Source organism: Mustela lutreola, chromosome X (assembly GCF_030435805.1).
Source record: "Mustela lutreola isolate mMusLut2 chromosome X, mMusLut2.pri, whole genome shotgun sequence".
NCBI lineage: Eukaryota > Metazoa > Chordata > Mammalia > Carnivora > Mustelidae > Mustela > Mustela lutreola.
Window position 1 is genome coordinate 103,067,984 of NC_081308.1, and position 19,697 is coordinate 103,087,680.

General features: G+C 44.9%; 1 protein-coding gene and 1 pseudogene across 1 annotated transcript; one reads left to right on the forward strand and one right to left on the reverse strand.

Annotated features, from left to right (window-relative positions):
• The first annotated feature begins 4,033 nt into the window (after positions 1-4,033).
• LOC131821650 (collagen alpha-1(XXVII) chain B-like) lies at positions 4,034-13,614 on the forward strand. The gene is made up of 3 exons (XM_059157895.1): positions 4,034-5,738; positions 9,254-9,299; positions 13,385-13,614. The coding sequence occupies exons 1-3, from the start codon at positions 4,939-4,941 to the stop codon at positions 13,499-13,501; spliced, it is 963 nt and encodes a 320-aa protein (XP_059013878.1). The 5' UTR covers positions 4,034-4,938; the 3' UTR covers positions 13,502-13,614.
• Positions 13,615-15,096: 1,482 nt separating this feature from the next.
• LOC131822367 (U6 spliceosomal RNA) lies at positions 15,097-15,197 on the reverse strand (annotated as a pseudogene).
• Between the last annotated feature and the right edge of the window lie 4,500 nt (positions 15,198-19,697).

Genomic DNA, 19,697 nt, shown 5'->3' on the forward strand with positions numbered 1-19,697 from the left:
GACCTGAGCCGAAATCAAGTCAGATCTTAACTCACTGAGCCACCCAGGCGCCCCTTAAAAATAAAATCTTAAAAAAAATTATTCTCCGAACATGGCTAATTATTTCTCACCAAATAGTTTTTTTTCCCAGATATACTAGCCTGGGTGCTGCCTTCAGTCACATGCGTGCATCTCCGCAAGCTCTTTTCTGAGGGGCTCAAACCACAGATATTCTGCATTGGGAGCTGTAGAGGAAATTAAATACATCACCTTCAATTCCTGTGTGCTTTTAAATACCTATCCCTGGGAGGGGACAGGGCATCTGCGTGGCACACTCCTGATTTCAACTCAGGTCATGGTCCCCCAGTCCTGACATCAAGGCCTGGGTCAGGGTCAGGGTCAGGATGGATTCTGCTTGAAAGTCTTCCCTTCTGGCCCTCCTCTTGCTCTCTCTTTCTCTAAAATAAATGAATTAATTAATTAATACATACTCCAGGGGTGTCTGGCTGGCTCAGTCGGTAGAGCATGTGACTCTTGATCTTGGGGTTCATGAGCTTGAGCCCCACATTGGGGGGTATAATTTATTTTTTTTTAAATCAAATCAAATCAATCAATCAATTCCTCTTGCATCACACTCTCCCACAGTACATTGCTAGGTAATACTCAGATTGAGGCCTTGCCGTAGAGATGTTTTTTCCTCCACACTAAATTTAAGGGGCTGGACACCTGTGTGGCTCAGTCGGTTAAGCCGCTGCCTTCGGCTCAGGTCATGATCCCAAGATCCTGGGATCGAGTCCAGCATCAGGATCCTTGCTCTGTGGGGAGCCTGCTTCCCTCTCTGCCTGCTTGTGCTCTCTGTCTCTCTCTCTTTCTCTCAAATAAATAAATAAAATCTTTTAAAAAAATAAATTTAAGGGGCATCAAAACCTCAAGTTTCCTGATAAATTATACCTTTTGCACAATTAAAAAAAATCAAAATTAATTATCATGAACAAATTATCAAAATTTTAAAAGATTTTACTTATTTGAGGTACCTGGGTGGCTCAGTCATTAAGCGCCTGCCTTGGGCTCAGGTCATGGTCCAGACGTCCTGGGATCAAGCCCTGCATCTGGCTCCCTGCTCAGCAGGAAACCTGCTTCTCCCTCTTCCGCTGCCCTTGCTTGTGTTCCCTCTCTCACTGTATCTCTCTGTCAAATAAATACATAAAATCTTTGGGAAAAAAAGATTTTATGTATTTATTTGAGAGCGAAAGAGAGAGCAGGAGCAGAGGGAGAGGGAGAAGCAGGCTCTCTGTTGAGCAGGGAGTCTGATGCAGGGCTCATTTCTGGGACTCCGGGACCATGACCTGGGCAGAACGCAGACGCTTAACCAACTGAGTCACCCAGGGGCCCCTTGTTTTGTTTCATTTTGTGTTCTTGGCACATTAGGCAGAGATATAGACCCACTGAGTTGTGGCCTCACAACAGGGACAGTACTGGAGACCATGGTCTTCATGGTGATTTTGAACACGGAGAGACCCTTAGCCGTTCCCAGCATCTAGGGTCCACAGGACAGGACTTGGTTACTTGCATCTTTAAGTAACTGACACTCATTGAGGTAACTGAGATCGTTGAGTTTTATCCTCAGTCAAGGAAGAGAGAGAAAGGAGAAAAAAGACAATGAAATAGCGTAAGAAAAAAATGAAATAGGGAAAGGGGTACATGGTGGGGAACTGGAAAAGGACACTAATAATGGGGAAGAAGCAAGACTCTTAACTCTAGGAAACGAACAGTGTTGCTGGAGGAGAGGTGAGTAGAGAGATGGGGTAACGGTGATGGGCATGAAAGAGGGCACTTGAAGTAATGAGCTCTGGGTGTGATATGCAACTAATAAATCACTAAATACCTCTGAAACTAATAATACAGTATAGTTTAATCAAATTGAATTTAAATTTTAAAAATGAGGAAGAGGCAGTTAACATGTGTGGGCTCGGGGGTGTCTGGGTGGATCAGATTGTTGAGTATCTGCCTTCAGCTCGGATTATGATCTCCAGGTCCTGGATCCAGCTCCACGTCAGGCTCCCAGCTCGTGGGGGAATCTGCCTCTTCCTCTCCCTCTGCCCTCCCTGCTTGCGCTTTCTTTGTCTCTCTCTCTCAAATGAATAAATAAAATCTTTAATAAAAAAGAGTGTGTGGGTCCAAAGTCTGACCCATTGTGTGTCCTGAACCAGTAACGTGAACTTGTGTCTCAACTTCCTCACCTGAAAAATGGGCATGATAACAGTGCTTGCATCCTTAGGCTTTCAGGAGGGTTCTGTGAATTAATGCCTGTAGTCTATTCTACTCCAAACATCTGATCCATCAGCAAATTCTCTTAACTCCCCTTCAAAAACACATTCCCCAAAATTTTCACTTTTCCCGCAGGCCTTAAACCTCACCACTCTTATCTGAAAGTGCAATGTTGCATTACTTTTCTGTCTCCTTGCTTTCCCATTTTCCCTCCTCTGACCATTCTACCCCAGGAAGCCAGAACAATCTCATAGTAAAAATGTAAATTAGACACTGTCGTGCCAGTGACTGTAACTTTTATAGTGCTTATTTCTCTGTTGGGCCTAGAATAGGCATTTAATACACAGCAACTATTATTGCATTATTATTTTCTGGATTCTAGGAAGAAAATGCATTAAGTCTAGAAAGAGAATCTATCTGTTGAGTGAAATGAACATGAACATGAAGCAGCCAGCTTAGGCTTATGGACTGAAGCACATACATGTGCAAAAAGACATGATACAGGTTTTATTTTCACAAGAAAATGTCCTCTTTTCATCCCACACATGGCACGATCTCAATCTCTCTCTCTCTCCCCTCTTGGGCTCATATGGAAAAAAAGAGATGAAAAGGGCTGAAGTAGAAATGTGAGGCCACTCAGTGAATGGTCATTTGTGAAGTTTTGTTATTGTCACCTTGAGGAATCCTCACCGTAACCCATTACAATCGGTAGTTACAATTGTTATACCCATTTTTAAGACGATTAAACCAAAGCAAAGTAAGAATAAGCAGCTCCCCAAATTAGCCAGATAGCAGGTGGTGAGCAAAACCAGGATGTAGAACTCTATGGTCTGGCACCAGAGCTTTTGCTCTCAGAAGCCTGTCACATCAGACCATGATTCCTGGCTACATCTTTTTTATTTTTATTTTTATTTTTATTTTTAAAGTAGGCTCCATGCTCAGCATAGAGCTCAACACGGGGCTTAAACTCACGGCTCTGAGATCAAGACCTGAGCTGAGATCAAGAGTTGGACACTTAGGGACGCGTGGGTGACTCAATCGGTGAAGCGTTTGCCCTCTGCTCCAGTCATGATCCCAGAGTCCTGGGATCCAGTCTCGCATGGGGCTGCCTGCTCTGCCGGGAGTCTTCTTCTCCCTCTGCCTGCCCTCTGCCTGCTGCTGCCCTGATTTGTGTGCGCGCTCGCTCTCTTTCTAACAAATAAATAAAATCTTTAAAAAAAAAAAAAAGGAGAGAGATTGAGAGAGGGAGAATGAGAGAGTCAGACACTTAATCAAGAGCCCGAGCCAGGCGCCCCAGTTTCCCAGCTACCTTTGCTTAGGATAGGACTCTATTTGAATTTTAAAATAAAAATAAAGAGCAAATTAAATTTAGCTTGAAAATTTTAAAGTAAATACTAGCATGATTGGTATGGAGTTAGAGCAACACTCAGCCGGGGTACATGAGTGACGGGAGGTTAGATAACACTGAAGGACACGGTGGGGAGAAAAAAAAAATGCCGAGCAAGAGATCAGGTTGATATATATTTTTTAAAGATTTTATTTATTTATTTGACAGAGATCACAAGTAGGCAGAGAGAGAGAAGGGGAAGCAGGCTCCCTGCTGAGCAGAGAGCCCGATGCGGAGCTCGATCCCAGGACTCTGAGATCATGACCTAAGCCGAAGGCAGGGGCTTAACCCACTGAGCGACCTAGGCGCCCCCAGGTTAATATTTTTAAGAATGGGGGTGGAGAGGACGGGCGGGGGGGGGCGAGGAAAGAGGGACCAGCAGCGGGGAAAGGTGGAAAATCACCAGGGTTGATGAGGAGCCCAGCCCAGGAACCGGCAGAATTTGCGCTGGGGACCTGCTACCACAGACTGACATGGAACACTAGTGAAGATGCACCCCCCGCATTGTGGTATCCAAAGCTAGTAAAATGTACTAGGTTTTTTGGGTGCATTAAGCACTGGCGGGGAGGGCGGGGTCTACACTTGCACTCTAATGTGAATTCATCACCAAAAATCTGGAGTACTTGAACTTTTTCAAGGGGCATATTAGATTTCTTGTGAAGCGCATCTTACCCAGAATGCTTCACAAACCCCGCCCCGAGATCCCACTCCGGGCGCCCCCGGAACATGGCAGGCTCTGCTTTCCGTGTCCTTGCCCAAACTCAGTTAATCATTTTAGCTTAACCTCTAACCTGTGGTGTGTGCAGGCTGCCAAAGAGAGAGGGTTCGACCACGAGACTTTTCCAAACTTTTCTACCAGCATTCCCGTAGGTAGTGTGAAGCCCCCCCTTTCCCCCCCAAATCCCCCCCCCCATCCATTGCCCCCAGATCAGTTTGCATCATCCAGTACAGCCCCTTCCTCAGAGCCGACACTCTGGTCAAGTCGGGGACTGGTAAACTGAGCTGTAAATTAGAGCCCCCATTCTCCACACACCCCAGCCCCCTACCAACACCCATCTTTCCCATAGTGCATACATTTTGGCCACGCCCCGACCACTTGTGTGCCTAAGTAAGTCCCACCCACCGCAATTGGCGGGAAAGGGAAAGCCAATAGCAATCCTTTAAGGGGGGGTGCGCGGGCATTGAACCTGCCCCAAACCCTGAAGAATCCCAGGAGGCGCCAAAAGAGGACCAGCAACTCTGCAGCTCTGTTCTCAACCACCAGAGGGTTTGGGGAAGCGCTGGGCTTCCAGCTCACCGCGGTCATGGAGCCTCTGCCCAGAGGCAGCTACTATGACCCCGGTGACTACTACGACCCCAGCTACTGGCTGGGAATGTATGAATTGGAATCTGTGCAGGGCACAGCACCAGAAGCCGAAAGAGGCCACATTCCTGAAGGAAATCCAGGCTTTGTGGGCAACATCAACCACGAAGGTGGCGTCAACTACGGAGGCGATCTCAACTTTGAAAGCGACCTCAACTTTCCAGGCGACCTCAATTTTCCAGGCGACCTCAACTTTCCAGGCGACCTCAACTTTCCAGGCGACCTCAATTTTCCAGGCGACCTCAACTTTCCAGGCGACCTCAACTTTCCAGGCGACCTCAACTTTCCAGGCGACTTCAATTTTCAAGGCGACCTCAACTTTCCAGGCGACCTCAATTTTCAAGGCGACCTCAACTTTCAAGGGGATCCCAACTTTCAAGGCGACCTCAACTTTCCAGGCGACCCCAACTTTCAAGGCGATCTCAACTTTCAAGGCGACCTCAACTCTGAAGGCAACATCAACTTTCAAGGCAACGTCAACCTTGAAAGCGACATCCACAATGAAGGAAATATCAACCATGAAGAGATCGTGAGCTGTGAGGGTGAAGGGAACCACGAGGTCAGCGGTGGCGTCCAGGAGCTGGGGCAGCAGCAGCCCGAAGAGCTACCACAAGCAGCGGCTGCTGAGGCTCCGCAGCCCCGGAGCAGGCGAGGAGTCCAGCGCAATAAGTTCACGGCGATGCAGGTTCAGGAGCTGGAAAGCGTTTTCCAGAACACCCAATACCCAGATGTGGTCGCAAGGTGAGAAGCTTGCCCCGGGAGGTATCTGGCTTTCCAGGGACCTCGGGCTTATTTCCAGAAATCTTTGTTTCCTGCTCCTATCCCTACCCCTCAGCCTCCTCCTTTCCCTCTTAAAACAAAGGTAAAGGGCTGAGGGAAGGAGAATGCCTTCAGTGCATCCAGGGAAATACTTTTATATGGTAATTACGTGAAACAAGTCTGGAAAATGTGGTGGGTGGTCTTTGGTTTTGCTTTTTAATTTTTTAAAAAGATTTTGGTTCCTTATTTGACAGAGAGAGACAGCGAGAGAGGGAACACGAGTGGTGGGGGGGAGGGGCGGAGAGGAAAAAGCAAGCTTCCCGCGGAGTGGGGAATCTGATGTAGAACTGGACCTCAGGACCCTGGGCTCAGACTTGAGCAGAAGGCAGATGCTTAACTGAGCCACCCAGGCGCTTCTGGTTTAAAGATTTTATTTATTTGATAGCGATTACAAGTTGGGGTGGGGGGGTAGTAGGCTCCCCGCTGAGCAGAGAGCCCAATGTGGGGCTCGATCCCAGGACCCCTGGTTTTGTTTTTTAAATTGTGGTAGGGCAACTGCCTGGCTCAGTTGAGAGAGCCCACGACTCTTGACTCCAATGCTTGTGAGTAGGAGCCCCACATTAGGGGTACAGAGTACTTGTGCTCGCTTCGGCAGCACATATACTAAAAATGGGAGTACAGAGTACTTAAATAAACTTAAAGAAAAGAAAAGAAAAAAAAAAGACTCGGGGCGCCTGGCTGGCTCCGTCGGTTAAGTGTGTACTTTCGGCTTTGGTCATGATCCCGGGATCGTGGGATGGACCCAGGATCCGGCTCCTGGCTTCGTCGGGTGTTTGCTTCTCCCTCTCCCTCTGCCTGCTGCTCCCTCTGCTAGTGCTCTTTCTTCCTCTCTTGCTCTTGTCAAATAAATAAATAAAATCTTCTTTAAAAACTTGTGGCAAAATAGGGACTCCTGACTGGCTCAATCGGAGGATGGTGCAGCTCTTGATCTCTGGGGTCCTGAGTTTGAGCCTCACTTGGGTGTTGAGATATTAAAAAAAAAATTTAACAAACTTTAAAAAACAATAAATTGTGGTAAAATATACATAAAGATAAAATTTATTATCTTAACCATTTTTAAGTGTACAGTTCAGTAGTAGTAATTACATTTATATTTTTGTACAACTAACCTCCAAAACTCTTTTTGTAATCATTTTTATTTATTTATTAAAAAAAGATTTGTATTTATTTATTTGACAGAGAGGGATAGTGAGAGAAGGAGCACAAGCAGGGGGAGTGGGAGAGGGAGAAACAAGTTTCCTGTGGAGCAGGGAGACTGATGTGGGGCTTAATCCCAGGACCCTGGGATCATGACCTGAGCCGAAGGCAGACACTTAATGATTGAGCCACCCAGGCACCCCCAGAACTCTTTTCACCTTGCAAAACTAAAAGAATACACAGGGAACACACTATTCCCCTGTCTCCCCCAGCCCCTGGCAATCACCTTTTTACTTTGTGTTTTGATGAATTTGACTATTGTAGGTGCTTCCTTTAAGTGGAATTATACAGTGCTTTTCATTTTATGACTGCTGTATTTCACCTAGTGTGATGTCCTTAGGGTTTGTCCACGATGTAGCATGTCTCAGACTTTTCTTCCCTTTTAGGGCTGAGTAATATTCTGTTGTTTGTAAATACCATATTTTATTTATCTGTTCATGTATTAATGGGCACTTGAGTTGCTTCTACCTTTCGGCTATCATGAGTAATGCTGTTATGAACATGGGTGCGCAATTAACAGTTGGCGTCACTATTTTCTATTATTTTGGGTATATACCCAGAAATGAATTGCTAGATCATATGGTAATCCTGTTTTTAATTTCTTGAGCAGCTGCTCTGCTGTGTTCTATAGTGGCTGCACCATTTTATATTCCTACTAGCAATGCGCAAGGATTTCAATTTCTTCATATTCTTGTTAGCATTTGTTATTTTCTTTTTATTTTCTTTTCAGTGAGAGAGAGAGTGTGTGTGTAAGCAGTGGGAGGGGCAGAGGGAGACAGAGAACCTTAAGCAGGCTCCACACTCACCAGGAGCACGATGCAGGGCTTGATCTTAGGACCCTGAGATCATAACCTGAGCCCAAATCAAGAGTTGGATGCTAAACTGACTGAGCCACCCAGGCGCCCCAACACTTGTTATTTTCATCTTTTTTTAAGATTTTATTTTTAACTAATCTCTATACCCAACGTGGGGCTTGAACCCACAGCCCCGAGATCAAGACTTGTATACTCAAGGTGCCTGGGTGTCTCAGCAGGTGGAATTGATTGAGTGCACTCCCTCCCCTGTTCCTGGTAATCTGGTAATCCTGGTAACCACCATTTTACTTTCTGTCTATGATTTTGATTACTCTAAGCACCTCATACAAGTGGGATTAGGCAGTATTTGTCTTTTTAAAAAGATTTTATTTATTTATTTGACAGAGAGAGAGAGAGGGCAAACATAAGCAGGGAGAGGGGCAGAGGGAGAAGGAGAAGCAGGCTCCCCGCTGAACACGGAGCCTGATGTGGGACTCCATCCCAGGACCCTGGGATCATGACCTGAGCCGAAGGTAGACACTTAGCCCACTGAGCCATCCAGGTGCCCCAGAAGTTCTAAATTTTGATGTACTCTAATTTATACATTTTTTCCTTTTATTATCTGTATTGGTGGTTTTTTGTAAATAAGATTTTATTGGAATAGGGTAAGGAGAATAAGGTAGTCTCCTGCAACTGCAGTGTTGGATGCTTTCATTTAAAATCTTGAGGACAGGGCTCCTGGGTGGCTTAGTGAGTTAATCCTCTGCCTTCAGCTTGGGTCATGATCTTAGGTTCCTGGGATCGAGTCCTACATCAGGATTCCTGCTCAGACGGGAGTCTGTTTCTTCTTCCTGCTGTTCCCCCTGCTTGTGCTCTCTCTGTCAAATAAATAAATAAAATATTTTTAAAACATAGTAAAATAAAGTCTTGAGGGGGGGGGGTGCCTGGCTGGCTCAGTTGGAAGACCGTGTGACTCCTGATCTCGAGGTCATGAGTTTGAGCCCCACATAGGGCATAGAGCTTATTTAAAAAGGAAATAAATAAAATTTAGAGGGAGGGGCACCTGGGTGGCTAAGTCCAGTAGAGCACACAACTCTTGATTTCAAGGTAGCGAGTACAAGCTCCATGTTGGGTATAGAGCCTACTTTAAAAATAATAGAAAAAAAATTGTGATAATTTGTTCACCATAGATTTTTTGCATCGATTCTTATTTTTTTTAAATAGTGCATTAAAATTATTTATCTTGACGTCCAAGTTTTTGATGCCACCTCAAATTTTGAGGGGAAACCGTCTATAAAGCAAGCCTGGAGCTGGAAATAACAAAAGTTTGCTTGGGGAGGGTCTTGAGGGAGAGGGTACACATTTTAAAGCAAGCATAATATGTATCTCATACATTTTATTTTATCCACAACTCCAAACACTAAACGTGTGGTTTTCTCTCCTCAGACGGGAACTTGCAAGACACATGGGTGTGACTGAAACCCGAGTGCAGGTCAGTAAACCTGGATGGTGGGGCAGCCATTTTAATCCCGGCTTTAAGACTCAGATACTCTAGGGGCACCTGGGTGGCTCAGTGGGTTAAAGCCTCTGCCAGGGTCCTGGGATCAAGCCCTGCATCGGGCTCTCTGCTTACCAGGGAGCCTGCTTCTTCCTCTCTCTCTGCCTGCCTCTCAGCCTACTTGTGATCTCTGTCTGGCAAATAAATAAATAAAATCTTTTTTAAAAAAAGACTCAGACACTCTTGTCCTAGACATTCTCAAGTTGGTGCATTTCAGTTATCTTTTTTTAACACTGGCAAGTAAGTTGACTTTAGGAGTCTTTGTGGGTAGAAAATGGGATATGTGAACTCCAGCTTATGGATATTTGCCATTACCAGAGAGAACATGATTTCCTTTTTTTAAAAAAGGTTTTATTTATTTATTTGATAGAGAGAGACACAGTGAGAGAGGGAACACAAGCAGGGGGAGAGGGAAGGGGAGAGGGAAAGGGAGAGGGAGAAGCAGGCTCCCCAGTGAGCAGGGAGCCCGATGCAGGGCTCGATCCCAAGACCCTGGGATCATGACCTGAGCTGAAGGCAGATGTTTAACCTACTAAGCCACCCAGGCGCCCCAGGGAACATGATTTCTCAAAGGAAAAGAAGAAATGAATTGCTTCTCCTATTCATTATGCAAAATTAAATACATATACATGTGTGCGTGTGTGCAATTTGCAAACATATAGATGGTATATCCTTGTGTCTCTATAGTGCATATATACATGTATATGTCTATATTTGATAGAGTTCAACTCCTTCAAACAGATACCCTTCAGAGAGTACTTCTGTGTGGAGTCATACTGGGGCTCAGGCTGACTGTGGAAGTGTTCAAATTAATGCAGAGAGGAGCCAGTTATGAGAGGGTTCACTTGTACTAAATTAAAGGCAAACATAAACTCTTAGCTAACTGGGTGAATTTATAAACATTGGGGTGAGGGAGAAAGGTATCCTCAGAACACATTGTATAAGTAACTAATGTCTGTTTAGTGGTGCTGAGACTGATCGGGGGAGACAGCTTCAAAGTCCAAGTACCTGGGCCTCCTACCATTGTTTTTAAGTGTTTGGTAAAGTGTTGTAGAGTGGCAGCTCTACATTTTAATTTTCTGGAATACTTCGATGTACCAACCTGAAAGCGTGGCTAGAATGTGAATACACGTTATGTGTGAGACTGGGGGGGGGGGCAGAGTTTGCAAGCTTTGGAAATTTGTCTAAAGAATGAGAGAAACAAGCCAAAAAACCAATATTGAATGCATAGTAATTGACCTAAGAAGGGCAAAAGGTTAGAAAAGACTTACATATATCCAAAATAGACCTTACAGACACGACACAAATTCAGTGTTACGCATCTGCTAAATGTGTAAGAGATATTCTCTTGAGGACTTCTAAACTTCAAGGATTTTTTTTTTTTCATTTTGGCGATACTATTTTGAAAAGCTGAGTTTTGTGGAATTTGTTTGGGGTTTGGGTGGGCCTTATTTCGGGGTAGATTCATTATGTTATCTTTTAAAAAATAATGTTATTTTTAAATACTTTTATTCCCTCAGGCTGTGTTGACTAATTTGTAGGTCATGGGATAAAAAGGTGACCAAAAAATCAAACAAACCCCCAAACCCATTTGAGTTATTTCAAAGTGGTATTTGCCCAAAACAGAAAGGAAAGGAAATGAGGATGGGAGTGTTGGCTTAGCTGCAGAGTGCATGTGAGGAGCTGGAAGGGCGTTGGCTAGCTCGGTTGGAGGAGTAAGTATGTGACTCTTGATCTCAGGGTTGTGGGTTTGAGCCCCACGTTATGTGTAGAGATTACTAAAAAATAAATAAATAAACTTAAATTTTTTTTTTTTTTAAAAGAGAAGGAGTTGCTGATCTGGTGGTAGGAGTATCTGAAAATCAGCCCCACAAAGCTGACCATTGAGTAATGACATCCCAATCCCAGAGACTGGGGTCCCAGGCCTGGCTCAGATTGGAAAAGTTGGGAGGAGGTTGGGAAGACTTTTTCAGCTGACTATGCATGTGCAGAGGAAACGGAAAATGTAAGGTTTGGTGAACTAGCTTTTTCTTCTTGGGTTTATGTGCGCTCTCTCCATGGCATTCTGAAACAAATCAGGGAAAAAACTGATGTTCCCATGTATTTCCCATGTATTTGTATAGTGTTCCCATGAATTTCCAAACCTTAGAGCATGAATTTCCCCCAAGAAACTTAATACATGGTTTTCCTCCTTTGTCTTGCAAATAGAACTGTTTTTGTGAAACCAACATTGAGAGTACAGCTAGCTATGGGGCTTTATTTTATGTATATGGCGATCTGACCACTGGTACACTTGGATCCCCCCAAAACAAGCTCTATTACACTGGTCTTGTTGAAATTGTGTATTTCTGCCACAGAAATACCACCAATTTTTTTTTTTAAAGATTTTATTTATTTATTTGTCGAAGAGAGATGGAGAGAGCCACAAGCAGGGGGAGCAGTAGGCAGAGGGAGAAGCAAGCTCCTTGCTGAGGAGGGAACCTGATGAGGGACTCCATCCCAGGACCCTGGGATCATCACCTGAGCCGAAAGCAGACACTTAACCGACTGAGCCACCCAGGCCTCCCCAAATACCACCAATCTTAAAGTAGGAGAGCAAACATGAGGCCTCAGGCAAGGAACTTCTGAAAGGATTTAAATACAATGTTAACCCCATCAACTAGGACACTGAGAAGACAGTGAAGTCTGACAGTTTTGTTTGTGTGTTTGTTTGCAAAAATAGTTGGCAGATATGTAGGAAGGAACCATTTTATGACCCCTTATGCACATTGTTGTCAACTGTCCTCCTAAAATGCGTGTTCCACCTTCTTGCCTAATAAGGGGTGGGGGGCACCTGGGTGGCTCAGTGGGTTAAAGCCTCTGCCTTTGGCTCAGGTCATGATCCCAGGGTCCTGGGATTGAGCCTCACGTCGGGCTCTCTGCTCCATGGAGAGCCTATTTCCTCCTCTCTCTCTCTGCCTGCCTCTCTGCCTACTTGAGATGTCTGTCTGTCAAATAAATAAAGTCTTTAAAAAAAAAAAGTATGAGTGGTGGGATTGGGAACTCCTGGTTGAATATCCTTACCTAGGATAAGCTGCCCACCAGACAGCAGTGCTTCCAGTCCAGGATCCCGGAACTGTAGCCAGAGTAGAGCAAGCTGACCTGGCCCTGAGCCCAGGAAGGTTTGTAGAGTGGGCCAGGCTGGAGTATGCGGAACTAACAGTGGCCACAGTGGTCTGCCTCTTTCCCCTCAACTCCTGGGTGGCCAGAGATCGGTGAGCATTTTAGTTAATTTCGCTCAAGTTGGTCTACACTTTCTTTAACACTACAGGCTAAATTCAAGGCAGTGTTCATGGTTTCAGCAACTCTCGTGTCCCAGCTAGACATGCCACAAACTCCATGGGACCCCAACACTAGTGCCTTTCTTTGCCAGACTACTTTGTAACTGTCAAGAGGTTTCAGACATCCTTGAAGGAAATCTGTCTAAAAAACCAATGCTTTTCCTTCTATTAGTAATTGACTTTGTGCTGCAGATAAGCCTTTCAAATAGGAACCGTTCTTGCCAATATAACTTTCAATAGGGCCACTATTTACAATGCTTATGTTGAACCCCAAAACACCCCAAAACTCTCTCTGTAGTGAGGAGGGGAGAGGAGGTAACTGGATGGCTGAGGATCTGCTGTCAGGATACAGACCTTTTTTTACCCTATTACCAAGTGTTGGGTCAACAACAAGGACCCAGGGCTAGACCAGGTCATAAGCTAGACCTGCGTCCAATACCTGAAAAAAACCATTTGAATATTAAAATTGAGAGGAGAGAGATAAAGCAGTAAGCCTATTCCAGAACTTGGCACATAGCTGGTGCTCACTAAGGATGAGCTAAAGGGAGGGTGTCTTGTGTTAACTTTCCTAAGTAAATAGCTTCCCTTGGTGTGACGTGTAAAATCTCCATGACATGTACAGTTGCATGTAAGGTTTTTTCTATAATGACATTAAGTGTCCAGTATGTTAAACCAATCCCTTTTCCCCTCTGATTGCAGGTGTGGTTTAAGAACAGAAGAGCCAAGTGTAGGAGAGATGAGAGAGCTTCAATGCTCAGAAATGCACCACCGGCTAACCTGGACCACCTTTTCATCTTCATGCTGGATGGGTCCTAGAATGCCACCCTCGTTCAGAAGCCAAATTGGAGATAGGTTCTTCTTGTGTCACTGACACCCTACTACCCTATCTCCCTTATAGTTGCATTATCAATAAAGAGGCAAGTTCTGCATGCATTTGTCTTTATGAACCAAATGGGGGCAAGTAGGGTCTGTACGTAAATCGATAAGGAAATGCCATTGAAACAGAACGACAAGGTGTTATGCCCGAGTTTTCACGTCTGAGAGACCACTAAGGAGCCAACACTGATGTAATCACACGAGGGTTTATTCAGCAAGCTTAAGCTTGGGCCCAAGTATACCCGACACAGCAGAGTAGGGACTTGGACCCCGAACCAGATTACAGTCAGAGTTTTTAAAGGCAGAGTAGGGGTGGACTCGGAGGTGGGTGAGGACAAAGGGGATATTCAGAAGGGCTATCAGGGTAAAGAAGACTGTCCGGATATTGGAGGCCTAGTTATTATCAAGCCAAGGCCGCTTTTCCCTCTAATGAGGCACTAACAGAAAGACAGCTGGGAGTTTCCTGGTGGAATGTCACATTCCTCCTATCAAGTGTCCTTGCTAGTGAGATTTAACACTGGGACATTTGTAAACCGAGGGAGACTCCTGTCTTGCAGGATCGTGATCTCTGCAAGTTAACAATTTGTTCACACATACTACTGAGGGGAGGGGAGCGGGTGGAGAGGGGGTGCAAGGTGCCAGCTTTGGCTTTGTCAAGATGGCTGACTTATGTCAGGGCTAGACTCGAGGTGGGTACAGCCTTGTTTTTCTTGGCCTCCACAAAGGTTTCCTCTCACAAGGCTACATCCCGGAATCTGCACGTCACAGAAGCTCACCAAGGACCCATGATGAGCTTGCCCTGACCCATATATTCTCTTCTATCCCTCGGCCCACGTTTATCCCCACGTTGACCCTTTGGGACCACAGATATGTGCAAGATGGGGTGGGGTGAGTCCCTAGGGAGAGGACAGTGTCATTTCCGGATACTAGCTCCACTCATGTTGACATGTTCGGGCTGACTCTGGGGAAACCTCTTAAGAAGCTCCTCCCAGGGATTCAGGGGAAGATGGCTGCCAAACACCGAACCAGTAGGTTTCAAATTCTGTTCACGACCCTCCCTTTTTGTGGAGGAGACTGGGGAATAGAAGCCATTCTGGCACACGGGTTCTGTTGCTTCAGCAGAAAAATGAGAAGAGATTCCATCAAGGCCAGAAAGAGGCTCTTCTCCCTTTTCTTCCATCCCCACCACCCCCTTCCCCACCACACCAGCCCAGGACAGCATTTTATCGATCTTTCTCCAGCTCAGAAGCTGGAGGATTTGACAAAAAGTATTTTGTCACCTTCCACATCCTTGAGAGGAACACATTCCTGTTGTTAAACACTGAAAGGGTACCAGTTGGTTTACTGCTGCTCAAAGCAAGAGTAAGGAGACGTCTCCTGAGCAGTGTTCTAGAATAATCACTCATTGAGAAGAAGCAGGCATACCTTTGTTATGTTCCTGCTGGCTTCTCTGTGTGCAAATGTCAGTATAGAGAAAAACAAGGAAAGGTTGGTGAAGTGAAGAAGCCAGGCCTACTTTTTTTTTTTCTTTTTTTTAAAATACAGAATGCTTCACGAATTTGCACCTTATGCAGGGGCCGTGCTCACCGTCTCAGTATTGTTCCAATTTTAATGTATATGCCACTGAAGCGAGCACAGGCCCACTTTTTTTTTTTTAAAAGGATTACTTTTTTCTCAGTTCCACCTTTGTTTTTGAGGAATCTGTAGCAATGCGAGGCTTGTTTCATGGAGTTCTATGTGGAAAGCAATCAATTGTGGCCGCCACGGTCATGTGAAGTGATTGCAGAAACTACAGACCAGGTGTCCTGGTCACATCAGAGTTTCCCCTCATGGTAGTTGATCAGAGACCAGTTTCACAGTGCTTGTATGTTCCCAGTGTGGAAGGCTCTGTTTTCTTGGGAAAGCATATGCTCTTGGCCACGGTGGCCACGAATGTTTTATTCCTTCTTCCTATCTTTCTCACTCGTGAGTGACAGATGTCAGAGAAGTGGCTGCAATGTCAGGCTTCTACAAAGGGGATGTTACTGTTACCCAGAGACCCCAGGCCTTGCTGGGAGTGAGGGAAATTCAAGAATGTTCCTGTGCAGACATGCCCATTGCCATTCTCACCAGATGATCTTGAAACCAAAAATCATTTCCTAGTGTTGATTGATGAGGGAGCAGAAGGCTGGCTGAGGACAAAGCAAAAGCTGGCACCTTGCACCCCCTGTCTTCCTGCTCCCCTCGGTAATATGTGTGACATTCCTCAGGCACCCCTGGCTGCCCTAAAAGAAAAACAAATAGTTAACTTGCAGAGATCACAATCCTGCAAGACAAGAGTCTCCCTTGGTCTACAAATGTCCCAGTGATTTACAACAAAGAAGCTGTCTTATCAATAGCCCAATTTCCAGAGGCAAATAACTCAGTTCCTCAAGCCCTAATGTTGCCCTCCCCTCCATAAAAACTGAAGGAGGCTGAGGTAAAAGGAAATGTAAATAAAGTTAAATTTCTTCTAAACCTAACTCTCACTAACAAGGATGTTTGATAAACATGTGACATTCTACCAGGAAACTCCCAATTGTCTTCATGTGAGTGCCATTAGAGGGAAAAATGGCCTTGGCTTGACACTAACCAGACCTCCAATATCCTGACAGTCTTCTTTACCGTGACAGCCCTTCTTAACACCCCCTTTGTCTTCACCTACCCAACTCCTGTGTATATATATAATCAGCCACTCCTCAGGATAGCGGGGCAGCATCTCTCCTGCCCATGGATCCTGTCCCCATGGTGGGGACTTTAATAAACCACCTTTTTGCACCAGAGATGTCTTAAGAATTCTTTCTTAGCCTTCGGCTCTGGACCTCACCCCATCGAACCTCAACTAGGTTCTAGAACTTCATCATTGACCACTGTCTTTCTTTTTTATTTTTTTTTAAGATTTTATTTATTTATTTGACAAACAGAGATCACAAGTAGACAAAGAGGCAGGCAGAGAGAGAGAAAGGGAAGCAGGCTCCACGCTGAGCAGAGAGCCCGATGCGGGGCTCGATCCCAGGACCCTGGGATCATGACCTGAGCTGAAGGCAGAGGCTTTAACCCACTGAGTCACCCAGGTGCCCCATATCTTTCTTTTTTATTTTTTTATTTTTTTATTTTTTATTTTTTTTAAAGATTTTATTTATTTATTTGTCAGAGATAGAGCGCGAGCGAAAGCGAGCACAGGCAGACAGAGTGGAAGGCAGAGTCAGAGGGAGAAGCAGGCTCCCCGTGGAGCAAGGAGCCCGATGTGGGACTCGATCCCAGGACGCTGGGATCATGACCTGAGCCGAAGGCAGCTGCTTAACCAACTGAGCCACCCAGGCGTCCCTCTTTTTTATTTTTTTAAAAGATTTTATTTATTTATTTGACAGAGAGAGATCACAAGTAGGCAGAGAGTCAGGTGGCGAGAGAAGGAGAGAAAGCAGGTTCCCTGCTGAGCAGAGAGCCCAACGCGGGGCTTGTTCCCAGGACCCCGAGATCATGACCTGGGCTGAAGGCAGAGGCTTTAACCCACTGAGCCACCCAGGTGCCCCGTCTTTCTTTTTTAAATATCGAGTTTCTCAATGCTTTAAGCACCTTCAGAACTATGGGGTCTGTACCAGTATGCTCCAGGTACCATCAAACCCGGTCCTGATCCCTTCTCTGCTCTAGTCACAGCCGGAAAAACCATATGCAGCTTTCCCACCCTGAGACTGAAAGCTGGAGAACATTCAGCACAAATCCCTCAGTTAACCCTCACATCCAGTCTGACACACGCTAGCAAAGAACATTCTTTTTTGAAGCGCAGGCTGTCAGGAAGAAACAAACAACGACGAGAAAGGATACCTTTCCTGTACGTGCATGGCATTTTTGTCACACGTATTTTAAACTTGTCTTTCCTTTCAGATCCCAGATGTATTAAGGCAGAGTGGTGGCTTGAAGCATAAGAAATACACAGAGTTGGGCTGCAGATAAAAATTTACACTTAGTCTAGGTTTATAAAGAAAGGTCTTCATTAATTCCCCAAATTAATGAATGCCCTGAAGGTTATTCCCTTTTTTTTTTAAGGTTTTATTTATGTACTTGAGAGAGAAAGCAAGCTAAAGCAAGACCATGAGTGAGGGAGAGGGAGAAACAGACTATCCACTGGGCATGGAGCCCACATGGGCCTCAATCCCAGGACCCCAGGATCACCACCCGAGCTGAAGGCAGATGCTTAACTGACTGAGCCACCCAGGAGCTCCAAGAAAATTTCTCTTAATGAACATTTCAAACATCCTGAAAGCATAGCTCAGGAATTAGTTATTGTAATATAAGGAAATACCTTTGATTTATTAAAAAAAAAAATCTTTAGAAACCGGTTACCAGTGGGGCGCGTGGCTGGCTCAGTTGGTGGAGCATTCAAGTCTTGATCTCAGAGTTGTAAGTTTGAGCCCATGTTGGGTATAGAGATCACTTAAAAGTAAAATATATTTTTAAAGATTTTATTTATTCCTTTGACAGAGAGAGAGAAAGAGAGAGCACAAGCAGAGGGAGCTGCAGGCAGAGAGAGAGGGAGCGACATGGGGCTGGATCCCAGGACCCTGGGATCGTGACCTGAGCTGAAGGCAGATGTGTAACGGGCTTAGCCACCCAAGCACCCCAAAAATAAAATCTTTTTTCTTAAAAAAGGAAAAAGAAACTAGCAACCAATAACTTCATCAACTTGAAATGGGTTGTCTTTGTAGATGTTAGTTTTTTTAAAGCCTTTTTTTTTTTTAAGTAATCTCTACACCCAACAAAGGGTTCAAACTTACAACCCCAAGATCAAGAGTTGCATGCCCTACCGACTGAGCCAGTCAGGTGCTCCTATAGGTGTTGGTTTTTGCTGAAAATTTGTAAGTACAATCTTTAAGGAGTTCAGCAGATTCAGCATTTTACAGTAATCTAATAGTTCTCGATGTAGTCCTGCTTTCTAGAGTTTTCCATAATAAACAACACATGCCAGCTAACTTTCAAATGGTAAAGCTAATGGTCAAATTAAGTAGGAAGAAGGCATGAACTATTTGGGGGGAAATGTTTTTTGACTAAAATTAGATTTATGTAACCTAGATCTTGATTTAAACAACTATGATCAGAACATTGGAGATTTCACTTGGAAGTCCCTGACGATCAAAATTCCAGACAACTATTTTAACTGTAAGTACTTAGCAACAAAGGGCCAGGGGCAAAGGAAGGGACCAGAAACAATTCTTTATACCTCAATACAAGAGTGTGGGGGTGCCTGACTGACTCAGTCAGTAGAGCATGCAACTCTTCCTCTCTGGGTCCTGAGTTCAAGCCCCATGTTGGGCATAAAGATTACTTAAAACAACAACAAAAAAAATTCAGCACAAGAGGTGGTCTCTCAGGGACACCGGGCTGGCTCAGTTGGTAGAGCCTGTGACTCTTGATTAAAAAAAAAAAAAAAAGTGGTCCTTCCAAACAGATATGAGAAAAGACTTTTTAAACAAAAATAATATTACTATAACTGTATACAAAACAGAGGAATGGAATCTGTTCCGAGTTGTCTTCACAAGAACAGAAATACATTTGCCAGAGTTCTGATCGTGGGGCGCTGTGCTTATCACTGGGCTTGCTCTGAGTACCCCATGCATAAACTGACCTAGCATGTAGTTATTGGTGACGATGTGACATCTCTAGGAAGGGCTGGAGTCCTGGACGTGGAATAATGGAGCGAAAAGAGTCCTTCACAGCCTTTCCTGGTAGGTAAGGCGAACTTGGTCTCATATGACTTGCTGTAGCCCAGGATGGGGACTGGAGTTCTCAAAACCTTGAGTGGAGGGGCACCTGGGTGGCTCAGTGGGTTGGGCCACTGCCTTCGGCTCAGGTCGTGATCTCAGTGTCCTGAGATCGAGTCCCGCATCGGGCTCTCTGCTCAGCGGGGAGCCTGCTTCCCCCTCTCTCTCTGCTTGCCTTTCTGTCTACTTGTGATCTCTCTCTGTCAAATAAATAAACAAAATATTAAAAAAAAAAAGTTCACCTTAAAAAAAAAATTCTTAAAAAAAAAAAAAAAAACCTTGAGTGGACCCCTTGGAAGTCAGCTGCTATGGTAACACACCCCTGGTCCTAGGAATGTGGTCCTAGGAATTCTGCGTGC

Bases quoted from the DNA above. Each gene is read 5' to 3' on its own strand.
- LOC131821650 (XM_059157895.1), top strand. From the start codon at position 4,939: ATGGAGCCTCTGCCCAGAGGCAGCTACTATGACCCCGGTGACTACTAC. The intron at 5,739-9,253 runs GTGAGAAGCTTG...TTCTCTCCTCAG, and splicing joins TACCCAGATGTGGTCGCAAG to ACGGGAACTTGCAAGACACA. The intron at 9,300-13,384 runs GTCAGTAAACCT...CTCTGATTGCAG, and splicing joins TGACTGAAACCCGAGTGCAG to GTGTGGTTTAAGAACAGAAG.